Source organism: Scyliorhinus canicula, chromosome 7, assembly GCF_902713615.1.
Source record: "Scyliorhinus canicula chromosome 7, sScyCan1.1, whole genome shotgun sequence".
NCBI lineage: Eukaryota > Metazoa > Chordata > Chondrichthyes > Carcharhiniformes > Scyliorhinidae > Scyliorhinus > Scyliorhinus canicula.
The window spans coordinates 74,295,164-74,319,821 of record NC_052152.1 but is presented as its reverse complement, the minus strand read 5'-3'; the positions used below and the strand labels follow the sequence as shown (position 1 = coordinate 74,319,821).

Below are 24,658 nucleotides of genomic sequence, written 5' to 3'. Positions count from 1 at the left end.
TATTCACCATTAAATTCATCAATCTCCAGTTCTGGGGATCCCATGTAATACTGTTCACATAGCATCTTTGCAGTCTCATATGCATCTGTGTAAAGAAAATGAAATCACAAAAATGCATACAGTACAAAACATGGATAAAATGCAAAGCAAGGATATCTAGAAGTAGAGTTTCAGCTGTGCAGAGTGCAGCCAGAGTGTCTTATGATAATGACAACACGTCTATCAGTATTTAGCCATTAGTCTATTAGTATTTAGCTTGATCATGTTACCGCAACAAAAGCAAAATGCTTAAGGTGATGGAAATCTGAAATAAGAGAAAATGCTGGAAATATTCAGCAGGCTGGACAACATTGCGATAGTCCCGTTATGCCCTTAAAGAAAATTTGACCATGGTCTCCTCTTAAAAACGTAACATGGAATAATGGGCACTTACTCCCAGTTATTTCCAGAAAGTCAGGTGAAACCCAATGGGTGGACACTGGGGCATATCAGAAATGCGGGATTCCACACAAGAACCTGCACATTGTATCTCATTAATTATGCACAGGCGAGCTTCCCTCCGAGTCATCCGACGGGCTGATTTGTCTGCCCGCTGTCGCTGTCATGTCCAAAGGTCCCGGTGCTATATTTAAATACCAGTCCAGTACATACCTGTCACTCTCTCAAGCCCAGTGTCTTCATTGTACTCCCCAACCCCAGGCGCAGTACTAATCCAGGGCAGCTAGAAAGAAGGTCCATGGGTCCAGCAGCAAGCACAGTGCTGTCCATGAAGACCAGCTCAGAGTGGAGACGGAGGGCAGAGACTGGTCTTCCCTGGGTGATAAAAATCACATCAGGAATGCGCAGCCCTAAGGTACAAAGGCTTTGTTGCACTAGCATCGAAGCCTCTTGCAAACGGAGGATGGGTGGTGCATGCCATTTTAAAAATCGGGGTTGAAACCAACATTATTTGACGCCGGTGCAATGCAAGATTGGAACACCTGACAGGATAGCTGTTATAATGAGCATTCACGAGATGTAAATTGCATTCATGCCACCAGTCAAAAGGAAGACAGACCCACCATATGGAGAACTGCAATGTGATTTTACACTGGTAGGTTTCCGACTTTTGGCTCCCGCTAAATTCGCCACTCCCGCCCACCACTACAGTGGGATGGGAGAATTCTGCCCCTTTATTACTCCACATGAGAACCCAGCAAGGTCACCTAGGATCAGCAGCAGAGAGATCATTTCCCAGCAAAAAGAAAGGAACCCTGTCTCAAACAGACAGTCACCTCATTCAGTGATAAGAGGAGCTAATTTACTTTCAAATGCATTTTTTCTCAAGAGAAGCCACAATTTTGGGTGAAAATCTAAGAAAATTCCAACTGCTATTATTTTCAAAGAACCAGGAGAGAATCCTTCAGGCCTGCAACACTAGTAATCTTAAAGGCCTGGTAAGAACACATGACACATTTCTTGTTACTCTGTTGCTAATCTAAGCACATGTCCCATCTTGAAAACTTGTCATGGTCTCCCCCACCCCCCAAAATTCCCACCAGTAGTTAATTTGCTCCTCACATCCCCGCTCTCACTCCCGTCCCATGCATGCCAGCCTTCATCATCATCTGAGCCGGCAAGACTCCCAACTACACTCTCCCCACACGTTTCATTGCAGGAGAAACCAGAGTGCAACTGGCTTGATTATACACAGCCTGCCAGAGTCATGCCTGAGCCGAGAAGCCAACGCCCTACAAGGAGAGGGCTCTTAAGCTGATGGCATGTACCCACTGGCCTCTGGCTATGGTTGAGTAGCCGCACTCCCGCTGGCCCAATTCACTGAGACATGATGCCTGTGCTTGCCTGGCCTTTTTTGCACCTCCCCACTTGGTCTGCTCTTGCTCGGGTGGCTGGACCTTGTCCCCAAAGACCAAGTGTGCTCTTGGTTGGCTGCCTGGCTGCTGCTGGCTATCTGGCCTGGTGGCCTTATTCTTTTTGGTTAGTTGCCCATTCACCCTCCTCAGCCCTGGCCTGGAGTCACCCCGCTGCTCCCGCGACAGCATTTGGCCAGCACCTCCGCCTCATCTCACTGACGGCTTTGCAGCAGAGGCGGACTTACACTTACACTTTTGATGAAGCAATATGAACCAAGTTCATGACTAGCACTTATTTTGAATTCGTTATTAAGTGTCTTACAAACATTTTGCTCTTTATAACATCACTCACCTTTAACAACATCAGCAACATTGCAGTTTGGATCAATGCTTCCGATATGCTTAGGATGTGCTGGATTTGTGTCACCTCCAAAGAGGAGAGCTGCAGTTAATAAATACAAAAGGAACAATAAGATAGATTAGGAGCTCTTTATTTAATAAAGATAATCACACCAAGTGTAAAGGTTATTAATATTCTGAGATAATATTTTCTTTGGTGACAGATCATGAATTTGGAAAGTAAGAATAACCCTGGTCTGCAAAACGTTTGAGGGAGACTAGAATAATCCAGTGTTACAAAATTGCACACACAGACAGATATTTAGAAACAAAATTGCTCATTCTGATGCTTAACTTCGTTCAAACATTCAAAGTTGCTGGTTTATGGCTTACTCAGACACTGACTGGGGTTCAATGATATTACCTCGTTCAATTCTGCTTCAACATTCACTTTCTGTGAACCAAGGCATTCATTGTGATAAATAACCTTAATAAATGGTTTCGTTGTGATGCACTACAGGTCTTCATCCCAAGTCATAATGTGTACATGATGAATGTACTGTCACAATGCCACAAGTATTTTGTTCCAATATTCAAGAGCCACATAAAGTATTATATGATTGCTAAAGGGCAATCAATGGCCATTGAACTGACTACCAGTAAGGAGTCAATGGAGAGTAAAAATCTGACAAAGGATGGTAAGAAAACAAAGCAAATTGTTTATTTCCAAGAGCGTAGCTAAATTTCAGTAAGAAAAATTAGTAAAATATACTAACTTGTAGAATAGATATTATGCATTTACACGAAGAGTATAGAATGAGTGGATTACAAAGTAGTACTCCAACATCAGAGATCAAATATCAGTGCAGATTTAATAAAGCAATTTGACAATACTATATGATTTATAATAACAAGGAACACAATAAATGAGTTAAGAGTTAGATCAGCACGTGATGAACTCCAGAAATTAATTTTTGAAGAAATTAACATCTAAAAGTAGTTTTCCAAGGTATAATGTGTAATCTAGTAGAAATACGGTCACAGCAAAACCATCTGCACGTCATAATCACGAATGGTCCGTCTTTGTTTAGTGATGGCACCCTCAACATTTAGGTAGAAGATTGTGGATTTGCGTCCTATTCCAGAGTGTTGCTCGTTATACTTTCCCTTAATTTGCTCTGTTTTAATTACCTTTGCTCAAGAGTGACCAGGTATCTTTCTGATACCACCACAAGGTTCAAAACCGAATACTGATCAATGACTCGATACACCAGTTAGTAAGTTTGAAATCAATGCACATTTATTTACACACAAAGTCAATTATTACTCATGCACAAAACTACTCACTAAACTACAACTACTACTAAAAGCCTATACTTAGCTTCGGGTGCCCACTCAGTCGGAGGAACAATGGCTGTTGTCCGGTTCTAATACTGCTGGCTTCGAACTGGTATAGAATAGTAGCAAGGAGCGCCCATCGTGCATTGACCTTAGACTTACTTGGCTGGTGCTTGGCGGGCCTCTCGTCGCTGAGAGTCAAAGGCCAAGGTGAAGGAGTTGCTCGTTCTGGGTGAGTGTGCTTAACACTCGATTTGGCTCTGTTTCGTTACTTAGCTCTGGAGTCGCCAGGTATCGTTAAGATACCGCCACAAGTTTCAAGGTCAAGTTCAAAGCAATAAACCATACACCAATCAGTAAGTTCAAACAAATGAGTTTATTATAATACAATTATAATACTACCCATGCACACGCTAAGATGATTAAACTATTCCTACCACTAAATAAACCAATACTTATCTTAAAGGGAACTGCCGGACCAGGGGACAAGGCCTCTTGCTCTGCACTGGTCCACAGACTTCAGGTTGGTACGGGTTAAAAAGGGGTCAGGAGTGTCTATCTCTGGTAGCGATCATTGAGAGACACTTACTTGCTGGCGGCTGCTGTCCAAACCTCTCCTCTCTCTCGGTCAAGGTCTTCTTCGGTAAAAGGCTGGTCGAGAGGGCTGGTCAAGAGAGGAGGGTTGGTCAAGAAGAAGAAACTAGGTTTGGGACCTGTCTTTTATAGGTCCTAGGGCTTCGCGCCCTTTTGGGCGGACCCTCTACCTGCTGGGAATCGATTGGGTCTCTTCCCAATCGATTTGTTTGAATCCCCCCAATACTGAGGCTGTCCCTCGGTTACTGGGCGGGCCTTCAGGTGCTTTGTTTTTGAACCCCGCTGGTGCCGGGGTGTCTGGTTTCCCATACACTGTTGCAATCACTTCCCTATTTGTGTCCATTGTCCCTGGGATTGTTCCATTACTATGTTAACTATCCCGGAGATTGCCTTATTAGTATGCGGAATGTTTGTTTCGGTGCTGTCTGCTCTCTTAGCAGACAGAATACACATTGGCTTGGTGCAGCCGGCTTGTGCTGCAAACTTTGTCCATTTTAACCTGCAAGCTTTACGTTCCTCCATTTTGTATTGGGGGAATGGCCAACTTCGGTGGCTACAAAGGTGAAGAAGAAGAGTTCTTCCGAGAGACCGTTCTGACCTTGGGGACTCTGTTTTATAGTCCAAAGGGTTTCGCGCCCTTCTGAGCGGACCCTGGGCTTGGTCCTAATTAATTGGACCATGCCCCAATCGTTTGCATCAATTCTCTCCAATAACAGGGTCGTTCCCCGATCGCTGGGCGGGCCCTAGGTAACCGTTGGCCTGCCTTTGTTTTAGTCTCCACTGGCGCCGGGGAGTCTGCCTTGGTACCGATTGTTTTTTATCCCCGGAGATAGCTCATTACTATGCTAATAGCTTGTGGTTTCAGTTGTCTGAGCTCTGCAAGTTCCAATCCACAGGAAACCTTGTACCTGCTTGTTTTTCTAGTGCTGTCCATTTTTCCCTGAACTCTTTGCGAGTGTCCATTTTGGAATCGGCACTTGGCCACCCCAGGTGGCTACAAGAGACATATAATCTACTCCAAGGTCTGCAATGGCCGAGATGCTATTCTTAGGATAGGATGTTGAAGGAAGGTCCAGTCTGCCTCTTCAGGTGAAAAATATTCCATGTCATTATTTAGAGAAGAACATTGGAATTCTCCCAGTGTGCTTGCTTATGTTATTCCTCAACCAATATCAATAATAGATTATTTGGTCATTTCTGCCAATGTTGATAATGAGACCATGTATTATTAAATGATCGCTTCTTTTTCCAGATTTACAACAAAATGGCTACATTTCAAAAGTACTCAATTGACTGTGAAGTGCCTTGGTAGATCCTAAGGTTGGAAAAGGTGCCATGTACTTGCAAGATCTATGACAAACTATTTAACTGGAAATATTTGGTTTGTTAAATAAAGCCATTTCTTACAGATTCCCTGGTATGACGTAAACTTAAACTATAAAGTATAAAATCAACCAGTGCATCAGTGGTGGAGAGGTGTTTTTTTTTTGCTAGGACAGAGAAAATTAGGCCCTTGAAGCGTTTAACATTCAAAATCCACGTGTGCCTTGCTGAGTGTTGATAAATATATATAACTGATACAACTTTGTATGTGTTTGGGGTAGGTGGGAATGGTAAGGATATGTAGGGATAAGAAAAAGTTTAAATACTTAATGTGATGCAACAAAGCGGAGATCAGGGGGTGGGAGTTGTAGAAACATGTCATTAAAAACAGGTATTCAAGTCAACAAAATGCATAAAATAGTTAAATGAAAGCAAGGAGCATTGATGAATTTGCACAAGCATTAGTTGAAACACTGCTGGATTGCAATATCCAGTTTTGTGCTCCTCATTTAAAAAGCATTTTGGGGTAGCACGGTGGTGGAGTGGTTAGCATTGCTGCACATGGCGCTAAAGACCCGGGTTTGATCCTGGCCCTGGGTCACTATCTGTGGCGTTTGAACATTCTCCCATGTCTGCATAGGTTTCACCCCCACAACCCAAAAGATGTGCAGGTTAGGTGGATTGGCCACACAAAATTGTACCGTAATTGGAAAAATAATTGGGAAATAAATTGGATACTCTAAATTCATTTTTTAAAAGCATCATTTTGGAGCAATACAAGATATAACAGATTCAGCAGATTAAAGGGTTTTGTTAGGAGTTAAAAATGCTTGAGATTATTCGCAGTCAAGACCCGTTTGAATAGAAATATTAACGGGTTCAAGAAAACAAATAAAAGATTATTTCTACTGGTTAGTGAATCAGAAGAAGGAGTTCACAATACTAGTAATGGGAAAAGAGGCTAAAATATTTTTTCATAAAACATAATTAGAATATGGAATGCATTGAAGGTTATTAAAACAGAGCCGATGCCAAGATAAACACCAAGAAAAATAATAAAACTGTACAGGGGAAAATGGGAGCTGACAAAACACAGGCACATTTCACTAAAAGGCCTTCTTCAGTTCTGAAATGTCTGTGACTTTATGTTCGCAGCTGAATTCAAGAAAGCTAATTTTATTTTATTCAAAGTGGGCTGTCTGGATGGTGACAAGCTTCTTCAGTATTATTGGAGCTGTACTCATCCAGGCAAGGAGACAGCATTTCATCACATTCCTGACTTGTGATGTACATGCTGCTGACAGGGGCAGCATTTTCTTTTATTCGTTCACAGGATGTGGGCATCACTGGTCAGCATTTACTGTCATCTGTAATTGCCAACAAGAAGGTGGTGCTGATTCGCCTTCTAGACAAACAAGTGACTTGCCAGGCTATTTCTGAGGGAGGTTTGGATTACAGTTACAGTTTGGAGTCCGTTGGTCCGGCAAGGTCAGGACAGAAAATTTCATTCCCTAAAAGGGCATAAGCTGGTCAGATCAGTTTTTACAACATAATGGTAATTATAAGGGCAGCACAGTGGCGCAGTGGTTATCACTGCTGTCTCACATCGCCGAGGTCTCAGGTTCGATCCTGGCTCGGGGTCACTGTCCGTGTGGAGTTTGCACATTCTCCTCGTGTTTGCATCGGTTTCGCCCCCAGAACCCAAAGATGTGCAGGTTAGGTGGATTGGCCACGCTAAATTGCCCCTTAATTGGAAAAATAATGAATTGGGCACTCTAAATTTATTTTTAAAACTAAAATAAAAATGGTAATTATATAATTACCATGTTCAAAGCAAAGTGGGAGGAAGAGTTGGGAGAGGTTATAGAGGAGGCGGTCTGGTGAGAGGTGCTCGGAGAGTAAATGCCTCCAACTCATGTGCGAGGTTGGGGCTTACACAGAGTGGTGTACAGAGCACACCTCACGAGAGCGAGTGGGGGGGGGGGGGGGGGGGGGGGGGGGGGTTTGCTAATCACGTTCATATATTTTGGTCCTGTCCAAAGCTAGAGGATTACTGGAGGGTGGTTTTTAGGGTAATTTCCAAGGTGGTGCACGTGGAACTGGACCCGGGACCCCGGGAGGCCATATTCGGGGTGTCGGACCAGCCAGGGTTGGTAACGGGTGCGGAGGCAGATATTGTAGCTTTCACCTCGTTGATCGCCCAAAGGCGGATCCTGCTCGGATGGAGAGCAGCCTCTCCACCCTGTGCCCTGGCATGGCAAGGGGACTTGTTGGAATATTTGACCCTTGAGAAGGTTAAGATTTGAACTGCGGGGAAGCTCGGAGGGGTTCTACAAGTCATGGGCATTATTTATTATGCACTTTCAAGAACTGGATAACATCGAACATTAGTTGGCGGGGGGAGGGGGGGGGTAGGTGGGGGCTATGTATATTAAGGATGACTATGGGTAATCCCTGATTCCTTTTTGTCATTTATGTAAACATGCGGGCTGATGTTTGGGGGTTGGTGAGAGGATGGGATCGTTGTTATTGTTATGGGGATTGACATACCTGTTGCTGATTATTGTTTATTGTTGGTGGGTGTAAATTCGGGAGAAAATGTGATAAAGGAGAATAAAAATGTGAAAAAAAACACCATTACATGTACTAACTTCTATTTATTTAATTAACCGAGTTGAAATTCCCGAGCTGCTGAGGTGGATTTCAACTGAAATTTTCATATCACTATTCCAGGTCTCTGGATTATCAGTGCAGTAACATAACCACTTTGCAGCTGTTCCCAATTATTCCTATCATTGCATAAGTTCAAAGAATATTCAAGTAAATTAAATAAGTACATATACATGCCAATACTTGTTACTTGAAACAAAATTTCCAAAGTCGATGGTTATCAAATGAAATGATGACAAATACTTAGGCAAGCATCTGCATATGTACGTACCAAATCAAGAAATTAATGAAGGCTCCATTGCTCCTGGTTTTGATTCTGAACCAGGATGCTCTGGAAAGATTTTTTTTTACTTGCTTACAGAAACCTCCATAAAGAAATTCATTGCAGGCTTAAAACCATGAATTTATTACCAGATCACTGGTTTTACCAGGGAAATTATTCTCCGGCTTTCAGTTTCAAACAAGTTCCATTCAGTACCTTCCATATACAGCCAGCAGGCTAAATCAATCGAAATCTAGCTACCCAGGATCCTCACTCCTTTCTACGCCAAACAGAAAAATTTCAGTCTAGAATGTGGATTCAAACTAGCTCAATGCAAAAATAAAAAGGACACTTTAAAAATGGGGCAGCAGTGGCATTGTTAAAGGTCATTTGCTCAACCAAACTAGCCGGAGCCGGTTGCGGCTATGCAGAGCTAAGCCGCACGTTCGGCAGCTCCCGCCAGGAACGGACTTTTGGGCTCTTTTAAGGGCCCCCAGCGGTACTTGCTCAACATTTCCCAACGTGGAAAGGTGTCTGCAGCGGATCCCCAGTGGTCTGTGGTCTTGACCAGGAGCGGGGCCAGCAGAATAGCGGTGGCAGCGCCTAAGAAAAAGCGGGGGAAGAGAATCAAGATGGCAGCCGGCAGAGGCCTCGAGGAATGGAGGCAGTGGGCGCAGGTGCAGCAGGCGACTCTCCAGCGATGTTTTCAGGAGCTCAAAGTGGAGCTGCTGGACTCGCTGAAGGCGAATACGGACAAGCTGCTGGCGACGCAGACAGCCCAGGGGGTGGAGATCCGGGAGCTCCGACAACAAGCCTCTGAAAGAGAGGATGAGGCCGCGGCCCTCGTGGTAAAGGTGGAGATGCACGAGGCGCTCCAAAAGAAGTGGCAGGAGCGGTTCGAGGAGATGGAGAACCGGTCGAGGCGGAAAACGTTGCAGATCCTGGGCCTCACGGAGGGGATGGAAGGGTCAGACCTGGGGGCCTATGTGGTCGTTTTGTTGAACTCGCTGATGGGAGCTGGGTCCTTCCAGTGGCCCCTGGAGCTGGAGGGGGCCCACAGAATACTGGCCAGGAGGCCCAAACCGAATGAGCCGCCACGGGCGGTGCTGGTGCGGTTCCACCGGTTCGTTGACCGAGAGTGAGTGCTCAGGTGGGCCAAGAAGGAGCGGAGCAGCAAGTGGGAGAACACGGTAGTGCAGATCTACCAGGACTGGAGTGCAGAGGTGGCCAAGCGGAGGGCCGGGTACAACCGGACGAAGGCGGTGCTCCACAGAAAGAGTGTGAAGTTTGGCATGTTACAGCCGGCACGTCTGTGGGTCACCTACAAGGACCGGCACTTTTATTTTGAGTCCCCGGAGGAGGCGTGGGCCTTTGTGCAGGCCGAGAAGTTGGACTCTGACTGAGGGTCGGGGGTTTGTAAAGAACTGTGTTAACTTTGGGTGGGTAAGGTCTCTGTTTTATGCTGGTTGTGTGTTGTTTCTAGGGTGGGTGGGGTGCTGTCTTTTTTTCCCAGGGGCGGGGTCGGGCCGAGGGAAAGCACGGGCCTTTCTTCTGTTTCCCGCGCTGAGGGTGGATGGGAGTGGGGTCGGAGCTGAGAAGCGCGGGCTTTTTTCCCGTGCAAGAGCGGGAGGGGGAGGAGGAGGGTCTGCTGATGGGTCTGGTGGAGGAGGAGTAGCCCCACGTTGGGAGGGGTCGGAGGTGTGGCGGGAGCTGCCGGGGTCAGCAGAAGTTAGCTGGCTCATGGAAGTGCTATGGTGGGAGTAACGCAGCTGGGAGGGGTCCTAGCCCTGGGGGGGGGGGGGGGGTACCAGGTTGCTGCTGAAACGGCCAGGAAGGAGCTGCAGTCTGCAGGGGGGGCCGGGGTATGCCGCCATGGGGAACGGGCCAAGCGAGGAGCGCTGGCCTGGGGCGGGCAGGGGATGGGTTATTGCTAGTCGGCAGGGGAGGGGGGCAGGGGGCCCTCTGATCCGGCTGATAACTTGGAATGTGAGGGGGCTGAATAGGCCGGTCAAACAGGCCCGGGTGTTTATGCACCTGAAGGGGCTGAAGGCGGACGTGGCTATGCTCCAGGAGACGCACCTGAAGGTGGCGGACCAGGTTAGACTGAGGAAGGGCTGGGTAGGCCAGGTGTTTCATTCGGGGCTGGATGCAAAAAATCGGGGGGTGGCAATTCTGGTGGGAAAAAGGGTGTCGTTTGAGGCGTCAAAGGTGGTGGCTGACAGTGGAGGGAGGTATGTGATGGTGAGCGGCAAGTTGCAAGGGGAGCGGTTGGTGCTGGTGAATGTCTATGCCCCAAATTGGGACGATGCGGGTTTTATGCGGCGCATGTTGGGCCGCATTCCGGATCTAGAGATGGGGAGCTTGATACTGGGGGGGAACTTTAACGCAGTGCTGGATCCCCCATTGGATCGATCCATGTCCAGGACGGGCAGGAAGCCCGCGGCGGCTAAGGCGTTGAGGGGGTTTATGGACCAGATGGGAGGGGTGGATCCGTGGTGGTTCGTGAGGCCGAGGGCCAGGGAGTATTCATTTTTTTCACACGTGCATAAAGCCTATTCCCGGATCGATTTTTTTGTCCTGAGAAGGGGGCTGATTTCGAGGGTGGAGGATGCCGAGTATTCGGCCATAGTCATTTCGGACCACGCCCCGCACTGGCTAGACCTTGGGCTGGGGGAGGAGAGGGAACAGCGCCAGCTCTGGTGCCTGGAGGTGGGACTGCTGGTGGATGAGAAGGTGGGCAGGCGGGTTCGGGGGTGTATCAAGAGGTACTTAGAGGCCAACGATAATGGGGAGGTCCGGGTGGGGACGGTTTGGGAAGCATTGAAGGCGGTGGTTAGAGGGGAGTTGATTTCCATCCGAGCCCATAGAGAGAGGGGAGAGCAAAGAGAGAGGGAGAGGTTGGTGAGGGTGGACAGGAGATACGCGGAGGCTCCAGAGGAGGGACTGTTGAGGGAGCGACGTAACCTTCAGGCCAGGTTCGACTTGTTGACCACCGGAAAGGCAGAAGCTCAGTGGAGGAAGGCACAGGGAGCGGTGTACGAATATGGGGAGAAGGCAAGTAGGACGCTGGCGCATCAGTTTCGAAAGCGTGACGCGACCAGGGAGAATGGTGGAGTGACGGATAGGGGAGGCAATGTGATGCGAAGGGGGGAGGACATTAATGGAGTCTTCAGGGACTTTTATGGGGAATTGTACCGGTCCGATCCCCCGGTGGAGGTGGGGGAATGGGGCGCTTTTTGGACAGGCTGAGATTTCCGAAGGTGGAGGAGGGACAGGTGGAGGGGCTGGGGGCGCCGATTGAGCTGGAGGAGCTGGTCAAAGGGATAGGTAGCATGCAGTCAGGGAAGGTGCCGGGGCCGGATGGGTTTCCGGTCGAATTTTACAAAATGTATGCAGACCTACTGGGCCCCCTGTTGGTTAGGACCTTTAACGAGGCAAGGGAGGGGGGTGGGGGGGGGCTTTGCCCCCGACTATGTCAGGGGTGCTGATTTCCTTGATCCTTAAATGGGACAAGTACCCCCTGCAGTGTGGATCATATAGGCCGATCTCGTTGTTAAATGTGGATGCCAAGCTGTTGGCGAAGATCTTGGCCACAAGGATAGAGGACTGTGTGCCGGGGGTCATTCTTGAGGACCAGACGGGGTTTGTGAAGGGAAGGCAGCTGAATACCAATATACGTAGGCTTCTGAATGTTATAATGAAGCACGGTAGCATTGTGGATAGCACAATCGCTTCACAGCTCCAGGGTCCCAGATTCAATTCCGGCTTGGGTCACTGTCTGTGCAGAGTCTGCACATCCTCCCCGAGTGTGCGTGGGTTTCCTCCGGGTGCTCCGGTTTCCTCCCACAGTCACAAAGATGTGCAGGTTAGGTGGATTGGCCATGATAAATTGCCCTTAGTCTCCAAAATTGCCCTTAGTGTTAGATGGGTTACTAGGTTATGGGGATAGGGTGGAGGTGTGGACCTTGGGTAGGGTGCTCTTTCCAAGAGCCGGTGCAGACTCGATGGGCCGAATGACGACCTTCTGCACTGTAAATTCTATGAATCTATGATGCCGGCGGTAGAAGGGGAGGGGAGGGGAGGGGTAGCGTTAGACGGGGAGAAGGCCTTTGATAGGGTTGAGTGGGGGTACTTGTGGGAGGTGCTGGAAAGGTTTGGGTTCGGGGAGGGGTTTGTTAGTTGGGTGAGGCTGTTATATGAGGCCCCGATGGCGAGCGTAGCCATAAAAAGGAGGAGATCGGAGTACTTTCGGTTGTACCGGGGGATGAGACAGGGGTGTCCCCTGTCCCCCTTGCGTTGGCAATTGAGCCCCTGGCCATGGCGTTGAGGGAGTCGAGGAATTGGAGGGGTCTGGTGCGGGGTGGGGAGGAGCACCGAGTGTCATAAGCAGATGACTTGTTGCTATATGTGGCGGACCCAGTGGAGGGAATGCCGGAGGTGATGACGATCCTTAGGGAATTTAGGGGCTTTTCTGGGTACAAGCTCAACCTGGGTAAGAGTGAGCTGTTCGTCGTGCACCCGGGGGATCAAGAGGGGGGGATTGGTAGGCTCCCACTGAAAAGGGCAGGGAGGAGCTTTCGGTACCTGGGAGTCCAGGTGGCTAGGAGCTGGGGGGCCCTTCACAAACTTAACCTCACTAGGCTGGTGGAGCAAATGGAGGAGGAGTTTAAAAGATGGGACATGTTGCCGCTGTCACTGGCGGGCAGGGTGCAGTCCGTCAAGATGACGGTGCTCCCAAGGTTTTTGTTCCTGTTCCAGTGCCTCCCCATCCTTATCCCGAAGGCCTTTTTTAGGAGGGTCAATAGGAGTATTATGGGATTTGTATGGGCGCATGGGACTCCGAGGGTGAGAAGGGTGTTTTTGGAGCGGGGCAGAGATGGGGAGGCTGGCGTTGCCCAACCTCTGTGGTTACTATTGGGCTGCCAACGCAGCGATGGTGCGTAAGTGGGTAATGGACGGGGAAGGGGCAGCATGGTAGAGGATGGAGATGGCGTCCTGCGTGGACACGAGCCTGGAGGCGCTGGTAACGGCGCCGTTGCCACTCCTTCCAACGAGGTAGACCACGTGCCCGGTGGTGGCGGCTACCCTCAAAATCTGGGGGCAATGGAGACGGCATAGGGGGGAGGTGGGGGGCTCAATGGAGTCCCCGATACGGGGGAACCACCGGTTTGTTCCAGGGAGCATCAATGGTGGGTTTCTTGGCTGGCATAGGGTAGGTATTAGGAGTTTGAGGGACCTGTCTGTGGATGGGAGGTTTGAGAGCCTGGGTGAGGTAAAGGGGAAGTTTGGGCTCCCCCGGGGAACATGTTTAGGTACATGTAGGTTAGGGCGTTTGCCAGGCGGCAGGTGGAGGGGTTCCCTCTGCTGCCTCCATGTGGGGTACGGGACAGGGTGCTCTCGGGGGTGTGGGTTGGAGGGGGGAGGATTTTGGACATGTGCCACGTCATGCAGGAGGTGGATGAGGCTTCAGGTGGGGGAGCTGAAGGGTAAATGGGAAGAGGAGCTGGGTGAGGAGATTGAGGAGGGGACGTGGGCGGATGCCCTGGAGGGAGTGAATTCCTCCTCTTCCTGTGCGAGGCTTAGCCTCATACAGTTTAAGGTGCTGCATAGGGCCCACATGACCGGGACGAGGATGAGTAGGTTTTTCGGGGGCGAAGACAGGTGTGCTAGGTGCTCGGGGAGCCCAGCGAACCATGCCCATATGTTCTGGGCATGCCCAGCGCTGGGGGGAATTTTGGAAGGGGGTAGCAAGGACGGTGTCAAGAGTGGTAGGATCCAGGGTCAAGGCAGGCTGGGGACTCGCAATTTTTGGGGTTGCAGTGGAGCCGGGAGTGCAGGAGGCGAAAGAGGCCGGTGTTCTGGCCTTTGCGTCCCTAGTAGCCCGGCGGAGGATTTTGCTTCAATGGAAGGATGCGAGGCCCCCAAGCGTGGAGGCCTGGATCAATGATATTCCGGGGTTCATCAAATTGGAGAAGGTGAAATTTGCCCTGAGGGGATCAGCACAGGGATTCTTTAGGCGGTGGCAGCCTTTCCTTGACTTCCTGGCAGAACGGTAGGAAAATAGGCCGGCAGCAGCAGCAACCCGGGAGGAGGGGGTTTATTGCAGGGGAAGGGAGAAATGTGTATATGTGTTTATTGAATATGCTGGGTGCTTATCTATTTCTTCTTTTTTTAAGTTACTCGGGAGGGGGGGGGGGGGGTGGTGGTGGTTAGTTTTGGGGGTTATTGTGTTATTTCTTTTTGTTGTTGTTAATACGGTTTTCTTGCTGTTATTTTATGTTTTTGATATGTTTTTGAAAATCTTAATAAAAATTTTTTTTTTAAACAAACTAGCCGGAAAAGCATCTCTCTTTCATAGACGATATTTTAATAAGCTTTTAACTTTATTACAAGACAACAAACTTACTGTGTTGATTGATAAGCATCCGAAATGAAATACGGCTGGTGTAGAAACGGTCCAGAAAATATTGAATGTTACTACTAATAAATGGATCGAAGCCGTATTTTTCCTTGTATTCAATAACACCTTGCGCCATGGTTGGCACTACATCATTGTGTCGATTTCGGATTTTAATCAGAGATTCTAGAAAACTGAGGTAGAAAAATCAGTCATTTCAAGAAAGATATGCAACCAAGTTTAAATATTAGGTAAACAAAAGCTATGTAATGGAAGGACACACAATAATACAACTTCAAATTAAAAATTTCAGAAGGATAGCAAAAGCATCTGCAGAACATTTGTTTTAATGTTTTCCTTCACCCAGTTTCTCCCCCCCGCCCGCTCCCCTCCCCAAATAAAAATCAGTTTACTAGTTCCAGTCCTCACTGGCCACAATGTGTGGATGAACTAGGTTGCAACTTCAATATACTTGAGCGGAGCTCTGACTCCATATCATCTCTATCACAAAAGCCACCTACTTCAATTTCCATAATACCACCATATATGCCTTTGTGGAGTGCTTATGGCACAGTGGGTAGTGTCCCTGTCTCTGAGCTAGAAGCTCCTGATTCAAGTCCCACCCAGTACTGAAATGGCCAAGAAAGGTGCATTCATAATATGGTCAAATGGTTGAGTTCAACTTGTAAATCCTTCCAACTCAGCGGCACGATGGTGCAGTGGTTAGCACTGTTGTCTCATGAATCCGAAGTTCCGGGTTCGACCCCGGCCCAATGTCCGTGTGGAGTTTGCACATTCACCTCGTGTTTGCGTGGGTCTCACCCCAGCAACCCAAAGATGTGCAGGCTAGGTGGATTGGCCACACTAAATTGCCCCTTAATTGGAAAAAAATAATTGGGTACTTTAACTCTATCAAAAAAAGTAAATCCTTCCAACATATACGAATGATTGTCGGTAAGAGCGAGAGAAATTCTTGGCTAGCCATACAATGGAAAGAAATTGGAACTTCTACCATGACTATCCAGGCTACAACATGCAGGTAAACGTATATGCTGCCACAGCAATTAGCTCTCCTTGAGGGAACAGTTAGCTAGTGTGGACCAAATTGGTGCCAACAGCACGGAGTTTGATCCTCATTCCAGCTGGATTGGATTTGGGACCCACCTCCTTGCCATTCCTGTGATGGAGGTAGTGACACAGTACACCAGACTGCCTTTAGCAGAGAACTGCTAAAGAAGAATATACCCTGGTCTCAGCCTTTTCCCTGCTGGAATCTTCAACCGTGTCAATATATTCTCATCCATACCAATATATTCTTCAAACTCAATAATTCCACACATCCGAATCGAATGTTATTCTTAATTTATTTACAAAATGCGAACATTGCAGACAAATCCAACATTTTGCTGATCCCTAATTGCTCTAAGAAGAGGGTGGGGAGCTGTCTTCTGAAACCATTGCAATCCTGTACGGAAGGTACCCTGACAGTGATGCTGGGTTGGGAGTTCCAGGATTTTGACTAAGCAATGATGAAGGATTGGCAACATTTCTCCAGGTCAGGATGGGGAATCACTTGGAGGGAAAGTTGCAGGTGGTGCTTCCATGCAACTGACGCCATTGTAGAGGTTGTTGTTTTGAGAGGCACTGCTGAAGCAGCTTTGGCACATTTCTGTAGTGCATTTTCCAGATGATACACAATGCAGCTAGTGAGCCAGTGGTGGGAAAGAGTGGAGGCTTAAAGTGGTGGCTAGGCAATCAAGCAGACTGCTGTTTCCTGGATGGTGTCAAGCTTTTTGGAACTGCATTCACCCAGGCATGTGGCGAGTATTCCAATGACTTGTGCCTTGTAGATAGTTTTACGGAGTCAAGAATTGATAGGAACTCAATTGCAGAAAACCCAGCTTCCAACCTGCTCTTCTAACTAAATATGTATATGAATGGCCCAGTTAACTTTGTCAATGGTCATCCTCGGAACCTGGATAATGGGCATTTGAAGGCAGTAATAACTCTCTCTTGTTGAAGATGGTCGACGCTTAGCAACTTGACACAACTATTACTAGCCACTTGAATATTAGCTAGGTTACATTCTCCCAGTGCCTGCATGGGTCTCACCCCCACTATCCAAAAAGATGTGTCGGGTAGGTGGATTGGTCATGCTAAAATTGCCCCTTAATTGGAAAAAAAGGAATTGGGTACTCTAAATTTACAGAGAAAAAGATTAGCCAGGTTTTATTGCATACAGGCACAGTGACTGGGATTTTCCGGCCCCACCTTGATGGGACCCGACACAGGAGATTCGACAACCCAGTCTTTGCTGCGTACAAGCACAGACAGTGACCGGGATTTTCCAGCCCTGCTTGGTACAAGCAGAGACAGTGACAGGGATGCTCCAGCCCCACCGTGATGGGACCCACCACGGGCGATTTGTCTGTCCAGCTAAAAGTCCACTGACTTTCGACAGAACTGGACGATCCTGACACTGGATAGGTGGGACCAGAAAATGCTGCCCTGTTTCATCATCGGAGTAGCTGCAAATGGAACTGAACAGCATACCATCATTGGCAAATATCTCCACTTCTGCCCTTATAATGGACGGAATGCCATTGATGAATTATTTCCCTACCAGTTCACTCTAGATTGTCAGGACTCAGACAGATACACAGCCTATGTGTATCTAAAACACAGGTAACCAGGCCTGACCAAAACCCCCGCTCATTTACATTTCAATGGCCCATTTTCCCAGGATAATAGGACTCCAATCAAGCAACCAGTACAGCGACAGACTGATCGGCGCCACTCCCTTACTCAGAAAGCACAATTGCCAAGGTCAATGACTGCTAAGGACCCGCCCAGCTACCAAGGCACCCGCCCCATTATTGGCCGAAATCAAAGAGTGATCAGAGCACTGTCGAACAATTGGGTCCAAAGTTAAGGACCGCCCCAAAGAGCGCAAAATCGCAGATGGATAAAAGAGAGCACAGCCATGTGTTCGGTCTCTTTTGGATCCGGCCTGTGCCAACCCAATCGTAGCAGGAACAGCCAGCCGAGTTCAAGACCAACAAACGCTACCTGACGGATGAGCCTAGCAGAGACAGAGCCACCTTCTTCGAACCAGCCAAGTGAAATCCAGATAAATGCCTTATCCATCTGCACAGTGCCAATCGCCCTGAAGTTAAGTATAGGTTATTGTAGCTGATAGGTGTAGTTTAACTCGTAGTAGATATTGTGTCTGCATGTCGAGATAACTCTTGTGTATGTAAATAAATCATCTTTTGAACGAACTAACTGGTTGTATGGTCATTTAATCGATTATAAGTGAAGGCTTGTGGTTCATCAACCTTATTGGCAACATTATTGGCAAACTCTGACGGAACTAGATTAGAAATGACTGTCACTCCGAGAGAACCCACAAACTTTGAATCCAATTGTGAGAAAGAGAAAGAACCACAAGTGCAAGTCCCATATCGACCAAATAACCGAATTTCGGAAGTGTGTACTAACCCGCATGTGTACCTAACAGGAAGAGTAAGGTAAACACGTTAGAATTATGTACCACTATCGAGGGATTGTGAACCGGAAAATAGCGTAAGCCATACCCACTGTTCAAATCGCCACCTTATTCCCCTGTGCCAAATTAAAAGTAGAGAAAGAGATGAGAGAAGTAATGGCCGCTAAAGCAATGGAAGGTTGATGAATCCACAGGAACCCGAGGTCGCAGCGACCAACAGAGCAGAGCAATGCCCCATATGGGAGGAAGAGTTAAGGAAATACTTAAAGGGGAAAGGATGGCCCCTTTGGTTGAATTTTTGCGTTAATGAGGAGTCAGGACCAGGAAAGATAGGACAAATTTGGTGGGAGAACCTAAGCGAGGTCCACAAGAAAAATGTAGGGAAAGTCAGAAAGCTGATGGCAATAGTGTCCTGTTTGGCACAGTTGCGAGGCACAGAGTAAGTCGTGAAGACGCTCCGTAGGCAGTTAATTGAGAAGGAAGAAAAGAACGAGGAAACAGTAACAATAGCAAGAAGATAATTGAGCAACTCCAGGAACAGTTAGCAGCTAAGGATAAGGAAATGGCCGATGTAAAACGTGCACATCAATCTTCTCTAGTACACCTTAGTAGCTTCCAGACCCAGTACGATAAAGCCTACCAAGATACACAGCACGCAGTCCTGGTGAGAGAAGAAACAGAACAGGTTGCCCAGCTAACTAGCAAATGCGCAGATTTAACAGCAGCTTTGAGAGCGCTCCACAGCTCCACTAAGGAACAGAGGCAGAGTACCGTTGACCATGCTAAATGCCGACAGAAGATAGAAAAGTTAGTCACTACTCTCAGTACAGAATGGCTTCAGGTACACTTTCGGGCAGGATTTAGATGAGGAAGATGCTCCCAATTGGCAAGAGTTCAACAAAAGCGCCCAATGATACATAGAGGACAAGGGAAATCAAAATCGAGCCCCCCACGCCCCGAAAAGAAAAGCACCCACAGCACCGACTGCACAGGCAGCACACACCCCCACTCACAATTCGACCCCCATGAATCCGGTCACCACACAACACAAGTCATCGGATCAGGATGCGCCTGATAGCGTTTACACCACCCCGCTATCCATAACCCAAGAGAAGCTTGCACGAAAATTAGTCCATTCCAGCCCACTGCAGACCTGCACAGCTTCTTTGATGAGGTGCACCAACAAAAAGTTATGTACGGCCCAGATGAGAGGGAGGAAGTAAAGCTAATAGCTATGAGTCTTGGCCAGTCCGCAAGATCAGCTTTGCCAGAACCCCAAAATGTAGCAGGAGAAACCCTACAGGAAATGAAAACAGCCATATTAGATGCCATCAGGTATAACAAAGGAGATCCAGTCGAGGGTTTAAATCACTGCAGGGAAAAGAAGGGAGAACATCCGACCGCATTTGCTGGTCATCTATGGATTCATTTTATGGCAGTCTACAGACAATTGAACCGCGTACAGCTAAATGAGGAGAACACCACTAAATGGTCCCGCACCTTAGTCTCGCATGTCACAGACCCAGGTCAAAAGGCTTGTGTAAACTATGACCCCGCAGACCACACACACAATGAAGTTTGAGTATTGAAACGACTTTCTAGAGCATGGGAACAAACCCTACACTGACAGACAGATCAGGACGAGATAGAAGCAAACATGCACCCACTTAGGACTAACCAGGGACCCGCATGGATCAACGAGGGTAGAGTAGAAGTCCAATATCCCAGGGAACCATACCCAAGGGAGCAATGCACCAGAGAGCCTGTTCCACCTTACGTGCCCCGTGGGTCATGTTACAACTGTGGGTAGTCAGGACACTTCGCCCGAGATTGCAGGAGACCCCCACCACCAGTTAGACTAGCCCCCAGATATGAAAGAGAACACCACCCACAGCAGCTACAAGGTCCCAGCTGCCCCATGCAAACTGAGTGCTTACCCGCCACTTCTCATGGCAGGACATCTCAGCAATGCCACTTCATTTTTGTTTCTCTTCTCCTTCCTCTCTTCTTCAGTCACACTTCACCGACTCCATATGCTAGTTAGTTACACCCCAGGCCAAATGTGATTGCGGCTAACAAATATATAAAACTGGCCGCCCTGAAATTCGGCTGGTTAAGATAAGCCTCAACCTCCCATGGTTTTGACTTAAGAGAAGACTGGTCGAAGAAATTGTCCGACCACTCCCCGCATCGACCACAAGCTGAGAGGGTCTCTGTACTTTAAAAAATTTGCATTTCTTGTCTATCCAAAATGGTATTTCAAAAAAAAAAAGAGGGAGTCGCACATGGTGACAATCATAACAGGTAATTGGAGTAAAGAGAGAGACTAATAAAAAGAGATATTAACCAAAAATAATAATAGATACTATGCTTGCATCCCCAGGATTACATGGAAAACAGACAACACAAGATGAAGCAAGGACTGCTAACATGCGTTTGGATCATCGTTGGACTTCAGCAACTGCGCGCGCAATGGACTGTTCCTGTCAAAGTTTCAAATAGTATACAAACTGGTGGTACAATTAAAATTCTAAAAACGGAACTTAAATAATGAATAACATAATTATGTAATTAATTAAAACACATTAAGGATGGCAGGACAGGTGTTTTGTCAAGTGTACAGCATTTGGGAGCTACTTGATGCCGGTGTGATCCAGAACAAACATGTCTGCAGTGTAAAATGTTTGTTACCCGAGGAGCTGCGGCTCAGAATCATTGAGTTGGAGGCCGAGCTGCAGACACGGACACAGGATGCGACTGCGAGTGAGGCAGTTTAGGACACCCAAAAGTAACAGGTGCACGAGTGTCAGCTTCTGCAATTGTCCAATAGGTTTCAGATTCTCTCAGCTTGTTTGGACATGTGCGAACCGCAGGATGGATAAGCAAACTGACTATGGCACCATGTTACAGGAAACCATTCAAGTGGAGGGAGCAAAAAGGAACATAGTGGTAGCAGGGGCCAGTGTAGTAAGGAGGACTGATTCTGTTCTCTGCAATAAGCTGCCTAACTGGTGAAGTAGAGAGGCTTTTAAACTAAATAGTGGGGGCAAGGGATCACATTTTTGAAGATGTAATAAATCAAAGAGTAGAGAAAAGACAACCGAGAGAGGTAATAATGTGGAAGTGATAAACATACCATGACAGGAAGGGACAGAGAATGCAGGGACAACAAAAACTGGAGGTAAGGCTAGAGGTTAAAAAATGTTCAAATGATGAATCATTCAAATCAAAACGTAGAAACAGTTTGGGAAGAGATTGTAAATGATGAAGTCGCTTGCGGGAGTGGTGTATTGGCCCCCTAGCAGTAATTATACAGTATTACAGAGTAGAAAGGAAGAAATAATGGGAGCTGAGCTTGTGAGAAAGGTACAGTGATAATCATGGGGAATTTTAATCTGCATATGGATTTCAAAAATCAGATGGACAAAGGTAACCTAGACGAGGAAGCCATAGAATGTTTTCGGAATAGTTTCTTAGAACACCACATTTTGGTATCAGAGAGCAGGCTATACTAAACCTGTTATTGTGCAATGAAATAGGATTAGGGGCAGCATGGTAGCACAGTGGTTAGCACTGTTGCTTCACAGCGCCAGGGTCCCAGGGTCAATTCCCGGCTTGGGTCACTGTCTGTGCGGACGGGCTGCACGTTCTCCCAGTGTCTGCGTGGGTTTCCTCCGGGTGCTCTGGTTTCCTCCCACTAGTCTTGAAAGACGTGCTGTTAGGTAATTTGGACATTCTGAATTTTCCCTCCATGTACCCGAACAGGTGCCGGAATGTGGCGACTGGGGCTTTTCACAGTAACTTCATTGCAGTGTTAATGTAAGCCTACTTGTGACAATAAAGATTATTATTAATGAATTACCTCATTGTGAAGACATCCTTTGGTAGCTACAAATATGAAGACAGATGGTATGCGTTTTATAGATATTTTGAAATTAGTTAACAAAGTGAGTGATGGTCCCATAGAAATTGAGTCTGGAGAATTAATAATGTAAGACAAGGAGATTGCAGATGAAGTAAATACGCATTTTGCATTGTTCTTCACTATAAAACAGACAAGTGATATCTCAGAAATAGCAGGGTGGGAGGAACTCAGGAAAATTACAATTACCAGGAAAGTGGTACTTAGCAAACTGTTGCAGTTGCAAGATGACAAGTCTATGTGCCCTCATGGACTTCATCCTATGGTCTTAAAAAGTGGCTAGTGAGATAGTTGATGCATTGGTGATAATTTTCCAAATTTCCCAAGGTTTGGGATAGGTTCCATTTGATTGAAAAATGCAAATATAACTGGTTTATTCAAAAAGGGAGGGAGACATAAAGCAGGAAACTAAAGGCCAGTTAACTTAACAACTGTCATAGGGAAAATGTTAGAAGTTATTATTCAAGATGATGTGGCAGGGCACTTAGAAAATGTTTACCCTCAAGTGGGTATTCAGTGTTATCCAATGGCACACTGGGGTTCTCGTTGGACCCGAGGGGGCAGAATATAATCTCTCTGACAGGTCCTGCTCCTGGAGGACACCCTGATCTCAGAATGCTGCTATAGCCCCTCCATCAAGTTAGCTGCTATAGCCCTCCAAACAAATTAGCACCCCTCCCTATCACCCACTTCAGCACCCCCTTCCTTCCCCCCAGTACTTCTCCCCCCCCCCCCCTCACCCCCAGATTTGCCTTCAGGCCCCACCCTTGGCAGTGCCAGCCTGGCAGCTTGCACTCTAAGGGTGGCAAGGGGGTGAGTACCATCCCCTACAATTGCCTCCTGAGTACTAAGAGCGCGTCTGGAGATGCTCAGGTTGGTGGTCTTTGCTGGGATGGGGGACGTTTGGCTGGCCTTCCCATTTGCAGCTTTTAAACCCTTTAAACTGTGTTACTACACCCTGGGTGATGGCGCGATCAGTTCCAGATCCACAGACCCCAGAGTCCCAGCAGAAGTGAATTAACTAATAACCAATACTTTTGAGTATTTTCCAGAGATCTTTAACCCTTGACTGCTCCAATGAGTTACAGGCACCTTATTTATTCATAAAACATTAACAAACTGTTTATTTATAATAAGAGTAAGACGAAAATGATGGAAATAATGGATCAATGGCCTACTTGTCTACCCATTCCGAAAACCCATCCTACCCTCCCACCCAGACACACACAAGACAGATACATGAAGGGAATATGAAAGTTTCAAAAATGACAGGGATTAAGAGGCATGAAAGATTTACAGATCTTTCCTGCTGAAGTTGAGGTCCTTGTGGGTGGTGATCTCTTCAGAATGTGAGGTGTTGGATATTTTAAGGACTACCATCCATTAGAACACCCAGGCTCTAGGTCTTCCTCTGGCGAGTTGCCTTCACATAGGAAATTTAGGTCTGTGCAATTCTATCATGTGCCACCAGGTGGACACAGTCTTCCTGAGATATTACTGGAGTTTTTAGCATATTTTACATCCACTCTGTATTTCAACTGCTTGTCTGATCTTTGTGCAGAGATGCTGGTTGTATCGTGAAGAGAGTTCTTAGACTGGGCTTTTCCTCTACACCATTTAGACAAAGGATTAGCCTGTTACAGACCTGGTGGGAGAACCTGCTCACAGCCTTTCAAATCAGAGAGTGCCTTAAAGCTGCTTCATGCTTGGATCTTTCACAGAACTGACAAAATACGGGTTGCTTCTCCTATTCCAGCGGTTTCTGGAAAGCTCCACCAATTGAAAACGAGAATCGATCCAAGGCCCGAATTTCAAATGGCCTGATTGGCTGCTTGCCAAGTCCATCAACATGACATCCCCGGCTATGCCACAGAGCATACTAAATGAGAGGGGATCTGCCGGGTCAGTCCACATAGCAGCTTGCAGCAGGGGGTGTGGTTCCAGTTAAAAACCAAAAATCTGTGATTTTAAAACCAGCCAGTAGGACACATATTGAAAGAGAAACACAAACCAGACGAGGGTTTTAACAAGTTCCTTATAACTGTCTGTCAGCATGCCAAGTTCAAAATCTGAGAGACAAAGGTAAAAGTATTCCCTTTAATGTGATGGATACCACATTTAACCTCTCAACAGCTTCCACGTTTTGAGCACAAACAGACAGCCTCTTTTAAAAATTCAGGAGTGTGTGAACCTGATTATATCTCATTCTGTGATCCCTCCAGCCCAAATCCCCTTATGACCCTTTCGCCAGAGTTAGTGGCCATAACAGGATTTGCGCCCACTGCAAAAGAGCCCAGAAATCCCCCCCCCCCCCCCCCCACCCAACTGTATCTTTTGTTTTGTTTCTGCCATTTTTGAAGCACTTCAGGGAATCTTCAGCAGTAATTCAATATATAAAATACAATCCATTTATAATTAAACTTCTGTAAGCTTACAAAGTTTGGGGGCGAAA

At 47.1% G+C, this 24,658-nt stretch overlaps 1 protein-coding gene across 2 annotated transcripts in view; it reads right to left on the bottom strand.

Annotated features, from left to right (window-relative positions):
* pdk3a (pyruvate dehydrogenase kinase, isozyme 3a) overlaps window positions 1-24,658 on the bottom strand; it is a 67,004-nt gene that overhangs the window by 20,507 nt on the left and 21,839 nt on the right. For both annotated transcript variants that reach the window (XM_038802237.1, XM_038802238.1), the window contains exons 4-6: window positions 14,786-14,970; window positions 2,206-2,295; window positions 8-85 (exon numbers count right to left, since the gene is read on the bottom strand). In XM_038802237.1, coding sequence (XP_038658165.1) covers window positions 8-85; window positions 2,206-2,295; window positions 14,786-14,970 — 353 coding nt within the window. The remainder of the gene's footprint in view (window positions 1-7; window positions 86-2,205; window positions 2,296-14,785; window positions 14,971-24,658) is intronic.